General features: G+C 31.9%; 1 protein-coding gene across 1 annotated transcript in view; it reads left to right on the top strand.

Annotated features, from left to right (window-relative positions):
- Positions 1-20,768, top strand: part of LOC143915554 (uncharacterized) — a 183,343-nt gene that overhangs the window by 105,878 nt on the left and 56,697 nt on the right. The window contains exons 5-6 of the mRNA XM_077436252.1: positions 4,090-4,227; positions 8,814-8,894. Of these exons, the coding sequence (XP_077292378.1) occupies positions 4,090-4,227; positions 8,814-8,894 (219 nt within the window). The remainder of the gene's footprint in view (positions 1-4,089; positions 4,228-8,813; positions 8,895-20,768) is intronic.

Genomic DNA, 20,768 nt, shown 5'->3' with positions numbered 1-20,768 from the left:
TAAGTATATTGTTTAAATAGAAAATATTTTTATTGTAGAAGTCACTTCTTATGCAAGTATTGGTTTTGCTTTTAATATATATTATTGTCAAATAGTAACAAGTTTGACCTGTCAAACATGTAGTTTCCAGCTCGATATTTCATGTACCACGCCTGAGTCATGTAATATTCGCCCTCTTGTTGCGAACATTTGGATACCGCTGACGTTTATGAATGTTGCAATATGTGCATATGTACAAATATATGTACATATGTGCATATGAAAAAACACTACAGGGTGAAATTTTGTTTATTTTCATGCATTCACATGCAGCACACTTGCTTGTTTCGAAAAATGAGTTTCACCATACGTAACAATTTGATTATTTTAACACCGTGTTTATGTGCTTTTGGGGCAAACCGTGTATGTATTTTTATGTCGGTAAATTTCGATGTAGTCGTAAACTTTTCGTGCTTTTAGAATTTTTTGTCTAAATTTGGCGGGTTTTTGTAAACATATTAAACACGCTGACCTCAAACGACTCGCACAAAAAATTGTGAAAAATGTGAACCAACTAAATGAAAGCAAAAAAGAATTTCAACATCTGCATCTGAAATAAATTTCAAATGTAAATGATTTATATGTAAATATAAACTAATAAACTTTTCATGCTGCAACGGTTTACTCGAGGAAAGCTTTTTCCTTTTTTTGTTGGTATTCTATTTTAAGTTGCTCCGGGGCTATTCATACTACTTTTAAACACTTTCTTTATCGAAATACATTTATCACTGTACATATTATTATGCATGTAGCATTTTTGATGTACTGACACCTGCAACCGAAGGTGTGTTAACCTGAAAAAGCTATTAAATGTGGGCTCGTTACATTGGTGTAATCTCTTTTAAGGTTCTCATTATTTGCTACAATAAAACACGACCAACGTTTTCGCTTTTGTCCGTAATGAAGTCTTTAAGTACTCTTGAGAGAATGAGAGCTAAATTCGTACTCGTCAAACAAGGGCTTTACAACATTTTCGAATGGAAAAGTACATACATACATATGTACATATGTATATAAAATAAGTGGTTATTTTATTTTATTTTACAACGATATATAGCAGGAAGGCCTAACAGGTAGACCCCAATGCGCCTTCCTAGACAATTAGTTACAAATATTGCAGCATTTTTATTACTGAAGAACACAAAATTAACAATTGTTTAATTAATTAAAAAATCCATCTATGGATTAAACATAAATTTTTAAATATTGTACATAATTAAAATTTTGTGACAGCAAATTTGATGGAGGAATCGTTTCAACAATGAAATCTGATAAAGCTGATAAGCTCTGATAAGAAACGATCGACTTGGAGTCATAAATAAAGCCCGGACCCTGAGGGGGCTGTATATTGTTCAAATGTTGTAAATGCATTGTTAAAGGTTTGCCGAACCTTTTTACAAAGGATTTACAACAATTGAACAATAAATGGCACGCTTCCGGTCCTACATCTAGCCATAAATATCCAAGTCTGACCAGCAGTATTAAAGATTAGCATGGGCTCGAGCCTGGTAACATCTCCGTGTTATGTTTTGATTTATTTAAAATTATGATAATTTGCTTTATGATCTCTATTTGATTTGCGATTTTCAATATCTAAAATTGTTTTGGAAGTCCTACTGAAGGATGTTGCATCGCTGTGTCTGAATATTTACTTTGCATCATATTTTTGTCCGAATATTTACTTTTCTACATCCTTCAAAGCTCTTTCGTTTGAAGTGAATACTTATTTGGGAATATAAACAGCCACTACATGTTTTTGAAAACTCTAATTGCCTTTGTTGAATGTTGCTTGACGAAAATAAAATTATCTGGAGATGTTGATGATGAGCATGTTTGTGAAATATGTTTACATCTGATTCGGAATATTTAAAATAGCAAATAAATAAATAAATAGTCAGGTGCATTAGCTTATTCTTAAATGAAAATAAACCTAATTAAAACTTTGATGAAAGGAGGAGACATCCATTATTGACTACCATTTCTTCTTACAATATATATGTACATATGTACATATTTCTGTAGATATATTATATATGTTCATTATGCGCTTTCGTTGTTTATAAAGGATAGCCTAATTGAATTACCAGGACGTATCGTGTAGATAAACAGACGAACGTAATGATGAATAAGTTTCGAATTTCGCGTGTAACCTGAAGGGATTTGCGTCGTTTGTGTAAATAATAATAGATAACTAACTTTAATATAAACAAAACATACCTATGCATGTGTATATATTGTAAATATATCTTTGTAGATATACATACATACATAGGTATAATGAAAGTCCATGTTCTGGAACCGATGTGTTGAATTAGCGAATTTCAGGTGTTCAAATGTAATGCAAACATTATCAAGCTGCCAAAACAGAGCGCTAGATCGTTCATCTTTGTGTTGAAATTGGTTTAACATGTCTATGAATGCGATTCATTACACTGATTGTAGCTAGTTTAGTTCATATCTGATATATTATATCTATGTATTATATAATATGTCACATGTATGTTATTGTACCTTTAGATAGGTATGTATGTGTCTGTTCATATATACTTAATAAATATGAGATTAATTTTTGGCGATGAAAAATGGCTAATTTTAACATTCGTAAAGTTGATTGAAATATTTTTTTTATATTGTAATCATCTTATGGTGTAATCTCGGAACAGTCAACCTTGCTGGTCGATTTGAGTGAAGCAGCAGCATTATTAATTTGGCCGTTATATATTATATAATGGTTAATAAACTGATTAATATATGAGCTTTTATATTTGAAGGTGGCGGAAGTCCAATTTTCAGTTCCAAAAACACAATTTCAGTTTTACAAATTGTTTAAATTCACTTATTTTAATTCAATATGTTCAGAATCTAAGAAAAGCAGAATAAACGTGTTATAGGCCACCAGTATTTTTTAAATATTGTTAAACGCAAAACATTATATTTAATGTTTTGCGAAATATTTCTGCCATTTTCAAATATTATGGCTCATATAATAAATAAAGTGATTAATATACATATAATGGGTAAATAATATGATAACGTTTATTTTTAAATAAATAAATAAACGAGTTTACAAGCATCTTTAATTTGTCGATATTATAAAATGCTACGTATGTACATTGTGTCTATGATACTGTATGTTTATAAATGGGGTATAGCTGTTAAGCTTTCCTGGAATATATGTTTATATTTATGAATAATAAAAAACATATAAATAAATCTCAAAACGGTTCGTCCGTGAGAATGCTTCGAAATCGTTATAGGCGGTAGTAAAATTTAATTTGATTTGATTGTTAAATCTGTGTTTAAAGTATTTTCTCATTAAGTACACATCAAAAGAGCAATCCGCAATTATAATACTATAAATACATATTTACGTATTGTATTATGTACATACATATATACATCGGTAAAATATTTAATTATTCTATGTTGAAATTTTCAATTTAGATTATGTGTATTGATTCAATTCAATAATTTAACATTGAATGTGAACTCGTATAAGTTTTTTCTATAGAAATCAGATATGATTTTCAAAATCATTCTGCGTATTCAATATTGTGCTTGAAATCAATTAAGGTAGTCAATATTGAGTGTTTAATATTTAATATGGCTTTGCACAAGCCTTCAAATTTGTGTATTTTCGGAAAAAAAGAATGAGCATTCTTTTAATTTGTAGATATATGTATGTACATATCGTTTTATATCCGCGATATTGCGGATTTTCGTTTATTTAATATCACATTATGTAGGTTCGTATGTATGTATGTATGTGTGTATGCACGGACGAGTATATTAAATTTTGTCGGTCTGTCAATATGTAATTGTTGTTGTTAGGGAACGCAAACGAGCACAGAAAATATTTGTACGTTTCCAACAAATTGTCCTGGATAAATGTAAACACGTGTTGGCCCTTTGCGTTCGTTTATAATGCAAAAAAAAAAGAAAAAAGAAGCTTTTCAAAGCTAGTAGTAACACATGTGACCCAATTTCGTCTGAAAATTTCCAATTGAACGCATTCACTCCATGATTCTAATCATTTTTTTTTGTTTGCAGATCAGAGGAGTGGAGGTTGGAATAGTGGTGCTCGTTTTGATAGTGTGGATAGGCGCCATAGCGCTTTTCTTCAACCGGTGGGGGAAAATCAGAATGCTGCTGCCTTATCAGCCCGACTATAAACAGGAGCAGTTGAAAGTAAGTACCAAATCTTAGCTTCTCGCTGATTAAGTAAAATTTCAAAGTTTGACGGGCTTTGATGAGATTTCGTGGTGAAACGAACCATATCGTCCGTTGTCTGCCATAACAAGCCGTAAAGCGAAACTCGCTCGAGGTGAACGAAAAATATTTTCGACAAAAACATTCGAGAGTGTTGATCCTCGACGCGAATGTATTTTAATAAGATCCTTGCGTTAAAAATAATCTTTATATTTGTGTATTATTTTAGGTCTCTATTTAACCGATCGGTAAAAAATTCACATTTCGACCAGTAAAAAAAACATTTGGTGGGTAAAAATAATGGATTGATCGGTGAATATAATAAATGATCAGTTTGTATTGATCAGTTGCTATGCGATCAGTTATTAAACCAAAATGATTTGTGTATAGATGTTACACCGAATCCGTGAAATTGTCTATTACACGCGTTCGGCAAGAGTATTGCCGAATGCGTGAAAAATGCAAGCATGTTGCCCAGTTCACGGATTTTTTGGCAAATTTTTTGGCGAATGCGTGTATTCGGCAAGAATTTGTCTGCTCAAAGCATGGAGTCGGCAAATAGACAGCAGCGCTCCGGTGTTGTTTTTTTAGAACTGGACAGCGTGGACAAGTGACAAAGTGACAGCTGAATGAGGATGTTTAATTTAGTTTAAATTACATATTATTATGTATAATATGACTACATACATATGTTTCGATCATCTCATATGACTTATACATAAATTAATGCCATTTTTATACATTTTGATCAATATTTTAACAGTGAAACATATGATACGGAGTCATATTATACATAATAATATGTAAATTAAACTAAATTAAACATCCTTATTCAGCTGTCACTTTGACACTTGGTTATAATATAACACGCTGTCCAGTTCACGCATTCGGCAAAGAATTTACGGAATCCGTGAACTGGGCAACGAGCTTGCATTTTTCACGCATTCGGCAATTCTCTTGCCGAATGCTTGTAATAGACAATTTCATGCATTCGGTGTAACATATATAATGAAATGATAAGATTTTAAAGTGAATGATCAATTATTATTAGATGAAACGATCAGTTTTTCGCATTCTGACAGATGAAGTAGAGTCAATGTTGCCATATCGGATCGTTTTCGGTAGTGTAAATAAATATTATCACTAGCAACATCCACCATCCACCCTCGTGTGTTTCTTTGTTTACGCCGGACCACGCGTTGATAAAATCTGACATTCACTGGTGTTTTGATTTCTCGCTTTTCTACTGGACTTTGAATTCGTTTTTCAACTGGCTTTATTTCACTTTTTTTTTTTTTTTTAATAAATACCGATCCCAACAACCTAATCTTAAATGAATAGGGGCAACCCTAACTTAACCTAACCTAACCTGACCCTTAAATAAATAAGTGTTGGCTGCTATGATCTAAGATGGGCGATGCGATATCACCCAATTGTCAAAAATTATAATTTATTTGGTTTTACTTATCATTTATATTATTTATCTGATCACTTATTAAATTAATTACTGATCGAAAAATGAATATTTACTGATCATTTATATTATTTAACTGATGATTAATATTATTTAACTTATTTAATAAATTAATAATTATTAATCTTAATTTTTAACTGATCATTTTAGTAATTTTTAACCCACCAACTTATTGGTTCCCATTATTTTATATTAGTATTTCTGCAGATGCTGGAATTAACGTTGTATGCATAAATACGACGTCTGCTGTCTGAATTTTGTTTGACTTACATACGTATAATATATTATATGGTTGAAGAGAAGGTTCTATGCAAATACTTGAGCGAAAAATCTTCTCGCATTTCAAACCATTTTATCGCTGCTATGTACATTATTTTGTTTTTTTTTTTTTCGTACGGAATAATGGTAAGATACTAAAGGTTATTGAAGTATAATACGAATAAATAAAATACATATATACGGAGTTTTTTTTTTGAGAAAAAAAAGTGCTGGAATTCAATTCTTGTCAAGTTTTTTTTAGAAAAAATTATTTTCAAATTATATTATATAGAATATTATAATAATAACCATATGATTAGCTATACTTATATAGCTATATAGCTATGTAAGTAAAGCTGATCATACGGACATCGACATATTTGGTGTGATTTATGAACAGTTTGTTAGATATATTCAAAATATTGGTTTTCCTTAATTTTATTAGTGCCCTCTTCTTTTATTTTATATATTATGTTTTTACTATTTTTTTATTTTAATTTTACTTTGCTTACATTTCTATTTTGTCATATACATACATACATATGTACATATGTCATATGATTAACGGCATATTAGTGTTTTTGTTACTTTTATCTGTTGATACTGTCTTATTTTGTTATTATTACTTTATCTATATTTTTTATATTATACGATGTATTGATATAGGTTTTTACCTGTATAAAATAAAATAAAATATAAAGAATTGAAAAATACATTTAGTAGAAAAGTAAATTGAGTATAGTTTTCCGTTGACGATTATTGTCGTTTTAAAAATGACCAATATTTAAAAATTATATGTTCATAGCATTTAGATAGATTAAAATGTGGCATAGCCCTTAGTTAATGAATATTTTTAATAATTACAAACACACGTAATGCGCAAATAAAAGTTTATAGCTCTCTAGACCAATTAAAAATATATACCTATCATTTTTGTTATATGTATATACATAATGTTATTCGCTAATAAAACTGCAGTATATTTTATATTTTATTTAATATGAACGGAAGATAAAATTTTAAATTTGTGTTGTTAAAAATTTGCTGTTATATATAATATGTACATACAATTTAATCGGATTTTTAATGCGCAAAATGTACGTACCCGCGTTTAAAGCTCTTATATTCAAAGACTTACTAAACGTACAATATTTAATGCAGATTTCTTAATATGATTATCGTATTATTGAACAGGATTAGCTAGATTATGTACAAGCAAATAAATGCGTATACACTGTTTATATAGTATAATATAATATAAACATTGCTTAAATATTTTTGGAGTATAAAATACATACTAATTATGCTCATACCACGTCTGCAATATATTTGGTGTTTATTATTAATGAGGTGTTTATTAATAATATTTTTGGCACGGCTGCAAAATAAATTACACGACAAATGTTAAAACGACATTTAATGTGAAAATCAACATCTCTAAAATAGTTTCCACGACAGAACGGCGTTCACCCGGCAAATCAAACGTCAAACGGGTTGCCAGTAACAAAAAATAAAATTTGACGTTTCAGTGAAATCATAACCAGTTACATTTTCACTGGGTAATCGTAATATCTTAGCAGCCAACAATTATTTATTTAAGGGTAAGGTTAGGTTAGGTTAAGTTAGGGTTGGCCCTATTCATTTAAGATTAGGTTGTTAGGGTCGGTATTATTCAGTCTCACTGTCACACGCGAGAACTGAGACAGTGAGACCGCATATTGAAGTAAAAACGTGAAGGTAGATTGCATTCTAAAGTAGATATGTGAAGGTACATATGTAGATCGCATACTAAAGTGGCACCCATTTTTATTTATCGAACATCCTCTCCACTTCTGCACTCAATTAATTCCATATATCAAGATATTAAACAATGGGTACTACTTATTGGCCCGGCAAATATGGTGCTTCTTTAGTATGTACTTTATAGTACCTTCACATATCTACTTTAGTATGCGATCTACCTTCACGGTTTTACTTTAATATGCGATCTCACTGTCTCAGTTCTCGCGAGTGACTGAATAATACCGACCCTAACAACCTAATCTTAAATGAATAGGGCCAACCCTAACTTAACCTAACCTAACCTGACCTTTAAATAAATAGTTGTTGGCTGCTAAGATACCTTTTTTATGTTTTATTTCATCAATATTTTCACAAAAAAAAAATATTTTAGCAGCCAACACCTACATATTTATTTGAGGGTCAGGATAGGTTAGGTTAAGCTAAGATTATTTGAAAACATATCTACTTTAGTATGCGATCTACCTTCACTATTTTACTTTAATATGCGGTCTCACTGTCTCAGTTCTCGCGAGTGACTGAATAATACCGACCCTAACAACCTAATCTTAAATGAATCGGGCCAACCCTAACTTAACCTAACCTAACCTGACCCTTAAATAAATAGGTGTTGGCTGCTAAGATACCTTTTTTTAAGTTTTATTTCATCAATATTTTCACAAAAAAAAACATATTTTAGCAGCCAACACCTATTTATTTGAGGGTCAGGATAGGTTAGGTTAAGTTAAGGTTGGCCTTATTCATTTAAGATTTGGTTAAGAGATATGTATCTGCTGTCGATATTTTGATAGAAATGCTTCGACAACATTATGGGGTGGCAGGAAAAAACAAAAATTATAATAAACAGAAAGTTGTTACGATACAAATAAAAAAAAAACAGTCGACTGCGATTCAAAGGTAGACCGCATGCTAAGGTAGATCGCACACTTAAGTAGCACCTAAAAATGTGTATTTATTTTTATACAGTGGCAGTTTGTCACATCAAAGAACGAACAAAATAATTAATGAATGTGAATTTGAATTATTGGTACAGGTGCCCGGTACAGGGGTGTGTGCAGCAGCAGCTGCCAGTAGTTCTTGCACGGGGAACCATGGTGGACACGCCTGCTCACAGGTTCGATTTTAACTCAAAACCATAACCTGAACTCATCCAATGAACCCGTTTCCACTCAACTTCAACCCCCTCATCAGTCCCTTTCCGCAACCCCCCCCCCTCCCCCACATCCGACATGTCTAGACTGTCACACCCCGTTTTTCCACCCGCTCACCACCCCTTTTGATCCAGTGTTACTCCAACTGAACGTATTTGATATCTCAGTTTGAGAAACACCGCTATCGATCATTTAAATTGTATATCTATATGTATTAATATTTGATAAATACGTATGTATGTACGTGTGATACATGTGAACAGAGAAGAATCGTTCGATAGATCGGTTTATAGGTACATGCAATACATGTCTCTAAACTATTGTAATTCTTCAACGAATTAGTTCATTGGAATGTTGTATACGATATAAATTGATTATTACTTTTTTTTTTTTACTTGACTTTCGTGCTTCCAGCGTTAATTTAACAAGCTTTGCTCACTGCGACCGAACTAATTGATTTTATGAACAAGTTACTTCGCATTCGTTGAATAATTAAAAAGTTACACTCCGGTTCTTCGTAATGACGTTTGTGTAATATTTACAAGGCGATCCAATATCGGGTATAATTTGTACGTTGCGTTTAATTTGGAATTAATTCGGAGCGATTTTTCTCTGTTGATTGTGTGTTAAAATTTCATGTATATTTGGTACTATATACTGTTATTATGTATGTATATTTAATCAATGCGAATCGGACAAATTCGATTCGAATCCATTCGTAGTAATTTTTTGATGATATTTCAATGTTGAATTTATTTACTATGTCATGTTTTTTTTTGCAGCATCATAACTTTATTTTCAGTGTTTTTATATATGTTTTTATTATAGTGAATATTTGTTTTGTTGTTGTTATTATTACTAATCATTTATTTTTACACAAGCCGGTGAATACATTATGGAAGTGTAGGATTTTTGTAACAAAAACATATACATATGTATAATATATATATTATATATGTATATAGAAAAATTTCAGAACTTCCGTTATACATTTCAGAAATATAATACATGCCTAAAATTGAACTAATGGTATGCATTAAAAATGACGCGTTGTTTATATTAAAAAATATTATTTTTTCAGTCGAAATATAATATTGGATGGGTTGGAGTGTATTCAATTTTCAATTATATTTTCCTTGTTAGGCACTAAGTTAAGTTTTTCTTGTTTAAACTTTCTGTTAAATCAAGATCAAATTATAGTGTTTTGTCATAAATTGTTGTATCGTGTGCGCGTATTGCGTGCATTCATCGTGGCTTTTTTTTTTACACCGAACGGTTGGTTTAATAAGGTTAGATACTTTATTCAGATTATATGGTATTAAGGAAATTGTCAAAATGTCAACAAAAATGAAATCATAATATGTATGTGTGAATCGTAATAAATATATTTTCGTTGTAAAAAGTTTCGTGGATGTTGCGCGTGTGCACGAACGTGATTATAGAACACCATATTGTTTCAGATCGATCGTTCGATAGGATAACGCCACTCTGCATTATTAAAAGATCGAGTTGGCAAAAAAAAAAAAAAAATATGAGAAAAAAAAGCCACAATTGAGTTGTTTGGCGCACGATTTCCTTTGAAAGTCACCCGAGTGTGTCTCATTTGAGATGCATCGGTCATATTTCAGTCTCGGAATTTTCATTAATGCGACGTCGTTTATTTCATAATAAAAATCAAAATGCATAACAGATTTGACGTCGTAAATTTGATATTTGACATAAATACGATCGCAGAGTGTACGTACGGCTTCTATTATAGCGCGACGTCATTCAAACCGGTCGTAGTTTCATTCCTTTAATGAAAATCTCTCTATATATAGAATATTCATTAAGTTTTTGAAAAGTTTAATAGCTGGGACGTGAATGACGAGCTTCTTTTATAATATGACCTGATTTCGCCATTCTGAACGGTGTGCTGTCGTTGCAAAGGATGGATCACCGAGCGAACTGTGCAAAAATAGTATCGCGATTTCGTGACCCGAACGATGCAATTGTTCGACCGCGATAGTCCGATTTTCTATCCCCGGTCGTACGGAAATAAACCGGGCTGGTCCAAAACCGTTCGTATGTACACATGTACGTATGCTAGGTATGTATGATGATATATGCAGAGATCATATTGTACGCAAGTAGTTCTGATGCAATAATAATACGACCCCTTTGTGTCGTTGAAAATATGTTCAAATATCAGATCGAAGCATAATAGGACGGAGTCGTAAACCTTTTACGGTGTGAAAATCTGTGAAACGATCTTCCGGCTTTGTGTCGAGCAAAAAATCGACGCTTAGGAAGAGCTTAACGCTTAAGGTTTTTCATTAAGGCGCATGGAAAATTTCAAGGAACGCGGTGGAAATTAAAATTTATTAAAAGCCTTGATGCTGCTTTCACCCGAAACGAACTTGCGACTGAAATGTTAATATCAAGATGGCGATCACGTTCAAATTAAGAGTGATGATTAAACTGTTCGACACGAAAAATGGTTCAGAGACTAGATATGACTTTTCTTATAGATCTGTGCCTAGTAAATACGAATCTGGTAATAAAAATGTTGATTGGCTCGAGATTCGGAGATATATGTGTTTTTTTAAATCGCGTGATTTTTCTATAACTAGTTGTTGTTCGGTCGATGTCTCAAAATCTGTCAATTTACTGCTCAAAATGAATATTGGAATCTATATTCGGGTATTTTATCTTTTATTTTTAGTACTTTTCAGCTTAAAAATCTTTCTGAGTAGTCGTCCAGTTCAAATCAAAAGTCAAAAGTACGTATTTTCACTTGGGATTTTTTTCCACTGTTAATACTATTTTATATTGAGTATTTTCTATTGAAACATGTTTATTGAGATAGTTTTAAGGCCACACTATTTTTTATTTTGTTTAAAAGGGTTAATTGGAACTTTAAATCGGTAAAATTGCGAGCAAAAAACTCGCAATAGTATTTACTCGTATTTAAACGAATCTGAATTAAATTAATAGGGATAATATATTAAATTGTCTTTATATGAGAATTAAATAAAATTCCACTTAGAAAAATCATATTTCGACTATTCTTGTGGATTAATAACAACAATTCGTTTATTTTATCGAGGTAAGCCAGTTATCAATATCGTGTTCATTGGGCATATACATATCTATAAGAACAGTGTTATTTATCATGATATGATTTAACTCTTATTTTGAATTATGAATTATGACTTAACCTTTGGCGCTAATTATAGTTAGAAAACTTAAGTCAAGTCAAGTTAGTATAGAAGTGCGGTATTATTTAAAGTCGAGGATTAAGCTTAAGTTGCCAGGAAACTTGACACGTGTTTGAGTCATACGACTAACAAGATATGTTCGTTTTGATAAAAGTTATTGTACATTTAACATGCGAGTAATGGAAACGAATACTTTTAAGTAGATTGTATTTTTAACTGTAGGACCTAACCGTACATTTTGTGATGGATCAAATGTTTCGTACTAATTAAATATAGTCTTATTGTTTTGGAACATAAATACATATGCATGTATGTATATTCGTAGGGAAAATTTGCAGTGACTTTTTATTTATTTATATAAGCATAATACAAATCAATATATATAAAAAGGAATGTCGGTTTGTCTGTCTGTTTCGTATAGCCACTCAACCGATTACGATTGAACTTTAAGGATTTGCTGTATGCATGTCTGGGAAGCTTACTGTAAAAAAAATCGCCTAAAAACGGGAACGTCAACGGGAAAACCGGGAATGAGTGGCATTGCAACGCAATAAATTCAAATGTTTTCGCGTCGCAACCTTCGTTGTTAGGATAAAATAAACAAACAATTGAATAATTCCGCTTCCTGCATTTTTCTGACGAATGGAAACGGGAACCAGAGCGGGAATGGGAACGGGAACGAGAACGGGAACGGGAATGGGAATTGCATGCGATATTGTGGTATTGCACTGCATGCTGGGTTCAGCTAGTACTATATATGTACAGTGCCGGCCTTACACCCGATGGCACCCCCAGGCAATTTTTTCTAAACACCCTTAGAAAAAAATCTCGCCTTTGGCGCTCTAATCTAAAATTTTGAATGGCTTTTGGTGCTCTAATTTTAAATTTTAAAGCGCCTTTGGTGCATCGTGTGGCGCCCTAACTTATTTGGCACCCTCGAACCCCGCCCGGCCCAGCCCCCCCTAAAACCGGCATCGACTATATATAATAAGATTAGCGAGATATTTTTTTGAAATCATATTCAAATAGTGGTGACATATTGGTTTAGATGGTTTTTTGCCAATTTGATGGAGGAATTGCTTCAACAATGAAATCAGATAAATTGGATAACTCTGATAGTAAGCGATCGATTTAGAGTCACAAAAGTCTGGCCAGCAGCATTAAAGATTATACTCAAAATAAATTCTTTTCAATTGCGGTTAGCTCACGGAATCGAACCTGGTGACCTTTCGGTGCTTAGTATTAATGCAACCACCGAGCCATGCTGCTGGCGAATTACTTGATAACACTGAACAACAAAAAATCACGATTTTAACTCAATTACCGGTCGAGTTAGTACGTTTAGATAAAAAAAAATATTGAGATAGAACACCAACTCTTATGAATGTGGTGAATTAAAAACTGGACAAATAAACGCAAAATAGCACGGATAAAAAATCCGTAAAAATTATAAGTATTTTAAAATAAAAAAAATCACAATCAATAGAAAAACATCTGACTATTGATCCAATACTCACTATTTGAGTTAAACGTTTTAAACGTTAAACGTTAAATTTTAAACGCTCATATCTCGTAAACGATCACTAACCAACACAAATCATTATCATATTCAAATTCAGTGTTAAACTTAGTAAAGATTGGTTAGTCTCCGCTCTGGTAATTTTTTTTTTGTTGCTCAGTGCAATTATTAATAATTATTTCTCACATGCGGGCAATGAGATCTTCTAAAGACTGTCTCCTTTGACTGTGATCTTGTACCAGCAGCATTTCCCGGCCTTATCGCCTCGAGAGCTTTCCCGTGAAAATGCCGGAACAGCTTTCAGATTAAGGAAGATACCATTCGCAGTGTTCAAAGTTCGCTGCGTCCACAAAATTGACAGTCAAATCTGCGTTTTGCATAAGTATTATTATTAAGAGGTCCGAAGTTTTGTTTTCTTTTGAAATATGTATGAAAATTTTTCTCGTTAATCTGACGATGTACATATAATACATGTATAAGAGAGAGAGAGAGTATTTATTTCGTCTATGAATGATGAACGAACGTTCCGTTATGCTTTGCTGTGGGGATAAATGGAAAAAGTTTCGGTAATTGAAAACACTCGAGTCGTAAAAATTTATTTAATTCGATGTGAACGAATCCCATTTCAATCATTTGACTTGATAAAAATTGTTCGCCAACAACTAGACGGAAAAAGGTCGGTCATTCATATTGAGAGGGACTTTATATGGGAATGAATATCCCCAGGAGTGTGCCTGCCTTTCTTCGATCCGTAAACTATAATAATGCGGGTTATCCGTTTTACTATATTTACTATATATTACTGTATTATGTCTCGTTTCGTATTGTAAATTCTGTCGGTACGTACATACCATACATAAATGTTACATTGGCATTGTTCGTGGGAAATGCGATTTACGATTACTGTTATTTCGCATGCCAAAAACAAGTATTTTCCATTGAACATTGACGAGACATTTGAGAATGACAGTGTATTTATTAATAACTACGTACATTAGGTACATACATACATACGTATGCTTTTAGTCAAAAATCTTCTTATGATACTTATTCATAAGAAGATTTTTGAATTCTAAAATTCTTGTGCCCGATGAATTATCATCGCAAGTGTTATGGCATATTAATTTATTAAATAAAAAAAAATTAAAAGAAATGTGTCGGTCCTGTGTTTGATCCGCATCGCGGTCGTATTTTTTTCAAATAACTTTAAAATATAATTAATTTAATGTTTATATTTAACTAGCTGCACCCGGCATGCGTTGCAATGCCACAATAATGAATGCAATTCTCGTTTCGTTTCGATAGGAGAATGTGTCAGTTTCAAATTAATACTTAATAATCAAATTACATTCCAGTAATGATAGTTTGTTGAAAAAACACAGGCGGCGAAAACATTTAAAATTATTTGAAATTATTGCGTTGCAATGCTACTCATTCCTTATATCTATTTTAATAGCTACTGACTGATCTAGTGATCATTTTCTATTTTACAATTTAATTTAATTTGGTTAGTAATCACAGTATTATATTATTCTAATGTTAATCTAAAGCATAATAGGAAAAAGAGCTCAAAAACCTATTTACAATCCTTATAAATGTTCATAATACATCTAATACATAATATTAATTAAAGACTCTCTAAAGTCGATGACCTAAATTAGTTGTGTTTAGGTAATCTGTGTGTTATACCTGAAGGGTATAGACATTTTGTTGTAATCACCGAGACTCTTCACAAGTGCGTTAGTATGGTTATTAGTGATTCTGTCATAGAATCTACTGGTTAGTTTGTTAGTAACGTCTGTAACAAATGGAATATTATATATGGCATGCAGTTTTTTCAGGTTAGTAGTTAGTAGGTAGTTTTTACTTATAATACACTCGGTTTGAAAATTTAACCGAGTGTATTATAAGTAAAAACTACCTACATAACTCCATATATTTATGTATATATATGTAATATAAAACAACAATAGAAAAAAAAAATTTCAATAGGTGGCACTAATTGCTCTGAGATTATTTTCCTAGAGGAAAAATTGTAGCAAACAGTATATATAGAAGTTTTTCTTGATCTGTTATTATATTCGTACATTTTTTTGACAGTGTTTTAGCTGTGACGTACATATGTATGTCGAATCGAAACAACTATTATAGTACGGCGAGCCTTATCTTACACAGACACACAGAATAGCGATATTATATATGTATATATGATAATTTGCGGATTAACTAGGGGTTGGATTTCTATGAACTAATAATATAATGAAGCAAAATAATGTTGAAAAATATACAAGTAATTATCCATTTAAATACATGTTTTCTTGAAAAGCAAACCATTTTCTATCTTAACTCGTCTGTTTACTACCATGTTTTTTCTTAATTCAATTTTATAACAATCGTTTGAATCAATAGGTCATATTGTAACGATAAATTTTATAATGAATTATTTCCACATTATGTATGCTTTGCTTTTTGGATATATATTTGAATAAAACGTATGAATATACCCGGGCATATACTTATGTATGTACATAGGTGAGTTTGTAGGTTTGGAACATTTTCCTATTTTCGTCGAGTTTTCCAAGCGTGACTGCGCCAATTGCTCGCTTTATTGTCTCAATAAACGACCGAGAGTGCTCCGCGGCTTTATTCTCTGTCGTGTGAGCCTTTTCGGTGGAAATTTTCTTAATTTTATTCGGATCAGTCCTGTTTGGGTCTGGTGTTATCGTATCAGTACCGTGAAGGTGACTTTCGAAAAATCGTTAGACGTTACTGTAACATATGTACATATGTATCTTTCCGATAGCTATTTTGTACTTTGTTTAATGGACTTTCGGATTTTTTCGTGGAGAAGTTGGTTTGGACGTTCGTCAAGGGATTGTCTTGCTTTGGGTACATTTTCATGACTTTTTTGACCTTCAGCGATTTTCATGGAAAAGTTTGGCGTTCATTATTTTCACCGTTAATATGTAATATTTATTTTTTACAATTTCGCCATAGTGACATTACAGATTAGCTCCAGGTCGTCATTATGGCTAATTTATTACAAGACATTGAAAACTGATAATTAACGAGACATCTAAATAGATAATTATTACATAAAATTGTTTACAATTTTGTAAAATTGTTAACAATTTTAAAAATTAAAATTACATAAATATAGAAGTTGGTGTGGACGTTCGACAAGCGATTTTCTTGCTTTGGGTACATTTTCATGACTTTCGACCTTCAGCGATTTTCATGGAAAAGTTTGGCGTAATATTTATTTTTTACAATTTCGCCATAGTGACATTACAGATTAGCTCCAGGTCGTCACTATGGCTAATTTATTACAAGAATTGTAAACTCATAATTAACAAGACATCTAAATAGATAATTATTACATACATACACATGTAAATCGAAACAATACCTGACATCTATGGTTAGATATTACAAACATCGTATAAATACGATTAATAACATTTTTCATGTAACAATACGAATTCTTACATTCGATAAACAACCACACAGACATCTATGGTGAGAAATCTGGCGAAACCTCAGATATAACAATAACTCAAGGCTTGCAATTGAAAATTGGGAAGGAAAAGCCATTTATACAGGAAATTTTTCAATGAAAATCAGAAAAATCGGCAAATTCTGATAAGAAACGATCGATCTCGACAAACCAAGGTCTGGCCAACAACGACACTCGAACCCGTAGTGGGAATCGAACCCGTGACATCAAGCACGAAAGAATTCAATACTCACCACTTAATAAGGTATCGATAAAATTTGGGACGGGTATCAATGTTATTATCATATATAATTTCATTTTAATTGAATTAATTCCAATATTTAAATGTTTTTATTATTTTATTTATATATTGTAAACGTAGGTGCATATGTAATATCTATTTGGAGCTTATTAATTTTCGGTTTTCATTTTTAATTATCTGGTAATGGCAAAGTGGGTATTTAGTGTTATTGGTGCTAACATTTAATGTGGGTTCAAGGGGAAATTGTTTTGCAACATGCAACCCGTTATTACATATTACGTTAATTTATTAACGGAAAACGCGCGTTTGATGATGAACTGAAGATAAATCGATAACTTGCGCATTAATTATTAAACTTTTGCCTCGTTATGTACTAGTGGAAAACTTGGCTCTATTCAGCTTCGTCGTGTCTGTTTTTCGATACGTAATGTCGATGTACATAATTGGATTTCCGCGAAGTTTATATTAATATTTTACAATATTTAACAAAGAGCAATTGCGGCGACCGATATTCCATAAGAAAACTAGACATTTTATTACGCTAATAAATTATATGTTATTGTTTCGGAATGGAAGATTATAATCATTGTGTAAATATTGCTTTGCTAATGTTTTGTTTTTATTTATTATTCACAATTACTAATAAAATGATGAATTGTATGGTGAAATGTTCGTTTTAAACTTTGTTTAGTTTCTTTGAATCGGGTCACGTTAAAATTCAGTTAAAGCTTTGTTTGCGAGACAGATAATGGAGAACGGTTTAAATGGCTCCATAGAAAAGTTTTAATCTAGGCAAAAAGCGATTATGGCGCAATTCAAATGCGGCCAATTATGTATTCAATGGTATGCCGAAATTATGCAAGAAAAAAGGAAATTTACAAAAAAAAAATAAAAAACATTATGTATATTGGAAATGCTAACCTCTATAAAGGTTCGATCGGCGTAATATCGACAATTTTAACAAGACGTTTACAAAATGGCTCGTATAAAATTTGCAATGCAATTTAATTTTTGTGAAGTTCTATTTATGCTGTCTAAGCCTCTTCGAATTTGCAAATTATTCGTCGCAGAAACGTAAGCAGTGGACTCTTTAAACATTTTAAATTTATTTCTCCTACTACAATTCAGGTGTATAGTATAAAAGTGTCAATAAGGGGAATTCTCGTACTAATTATAATATATAGATATGAATGTATTGATTATTTGTTGCCCGTGTAAATAATTTTGAGTTTGAGAAAATATAATATATACTCAATACTTCTAATTCCATTTGAACAAAGCCTCGAACAAAACAGTTAGGTAATTTCCTGAGCAAGTTCCATCCGTGTGATTTCTACATGTGGTTTAACTGGGACAAATTTCTCATTGTGTTTGCCGGGTGATCGTGGTATACAACACTGAAAGTTTTAATACGAAAATGGTCTACTTTTTTGCTCTGTAGACCGTATGCAATTAATTTATATATAGATATTTTATATTTATAATGTATAATATAACCGGGTTATTAACTATCGTGTGCAAATTACAAAAAATGGCAACCGACTTTTTGATGTGCAGAAGTGCTCTGGTTAATCAAAACGTCTTTGTGTGTGTTTTTATTAACTATTTATTATAGACGGGGTTTATTCCCTTGATGTTGTATCATATTTTTCAAGTAATTAACCCTCCCTCACCGAAGTGGGGTATGCAAGTGCGTCAATTTTTACGTTTTTCGTAATAACTATGTATGTGGTTTTCAAAGCTATATTTCACCCTATATTTCTTGTATTCCTAGAATGAACTACAAGAAATTTATTTTAATAGATTTTGTATGATTTAGAAAAGGGGTACATCGTAAAAAATACATTTATACATTTCTACGTTACAAAGTATGATTTAAAGGCGGTAGTGATAAGTCATGTTTTTGACTGTTCGCTTGCATATTCTTGTTGATCGATGAATCAATGCGAGAGAAAGAGACAGCTATATTTTCGTAAGCTATTGTTTCCGTCGCTTTTGGCGCGTGGCTATTGAGTCATGCAGTCGCTTGTTGCCCTTACTTATGTGCGTTTGCATGTTGATGCTTGTAGTTATTTTTTAATACAAAAATAGTCAAAAACATGCTATATGAATAAAACTTTTTATGTTGATATTTAATGTGTATAATATACATATTTTTTTATATTTAATGTGTATCATATGCATTATTTTATCTTCTTGATATTTAATGTGTATAATATACATATGTAATTTTAAGTAATAAAAAAAAATTGAAGAAATCCGACAGTTGGAAGTAGAACCTTTGTCTGGTGTAAGTTGCCCTACATTTGCGCTCAGTTTGTATCGAAAATGTTCTCATAGCCGGTATATGTGAATGTGTATGTATGTATAATTATCAAGTTGTGCTTAGCAACCTTCTTATATTCCTCAAATACATAAAGATAAAGTCGTGGGTTGGTCACATCCAATTTTTAATACCTATAGATAGCTTCTGTATGAATTAGATAAATACTATCGCTTCTGAGTTTAGCTTACTCAGTTTTTTTGTGATTGTATTCGGAAAATAATTAAAGACGCCTAATTTTTATATTGCAGTTGATTTTAAATATTATAAAGATATTTTGAGAAGCATTTTTGCTTAACTAATTCAATGTTGTTGGCGAAAATGCCCTCGAGGCGTGGAAAAGCACATTCCTGAAATGTTTTCTACGCCTCGCAGATTTCTTCCATAAATTATTATAAATTCGAAAAGGGTGTTTTCCCCTTCCATCTTGCTTTAGCCCATTAAGAATTTTCGGTTCGTCTCTGCGATTTAGCTCTGCGATTGGCGCCATAATTGGATTTGAATGGCGGCAAAACGGAACAGATACGCTGCGCACCAAAACGGCTGTAATTTTCTCCCACGTTTTATGTAAATACGCACACAACGAATGAGCACCTACTTGAAATTCAAAAGAAATCGTGTATGTACGTATGATTTAATTCGAGAAATTAATTCCGCTTGTTGCCAATTTAACAGCGAGCTACATAAATCCACGCTCGTGTATAATTACCGCTGAAAAAATAACGCTAAATTTTGAAAATCTCGCTTAATTTCGCCTCGCGCCAAACCACTCTTTTTGTGCTTTACGATGCCGATGGTGTTATAATTTCGCTTGTTGTTCCGTGTAAAAATTAAATTAAAAAAATCTAATTATGAGCTTTTGGAGCTTCAACGAGGTACATATAATATGGTATAAAGGTCACAACAGAGAGGGGAATAAAAAAAAGCTACCTTTAAAACATTTGTTAACTGTGCGACAAATCCGCAATCGCCCGGTTCAAATCTCGTTTTAATATCGGGTGATTAATGCGGGCAAATTTTTAAAAAGTAGCAATTTC

The sequence above is a fragment of the Arctopsyche grandis genome, chromosome 8, assembly GCF_051622035.1.
Source record: "Arctopsyche grandis isolate Sample6627 chromosome 8, ASM5162203v2, whole genome shotgun sequence".
Classification (NCBI taxonomy): Eukaryota; Metazoa; Arthropoda; class Insecta; order Trichoptera; family Hydropsychidae; genus Arctopsyche; species Arctopsyche grandis.
Note: the sequence above shows the minus strand (reverse complement) of the source record. Positions and strands in the feature narration are given on the sequence as shown.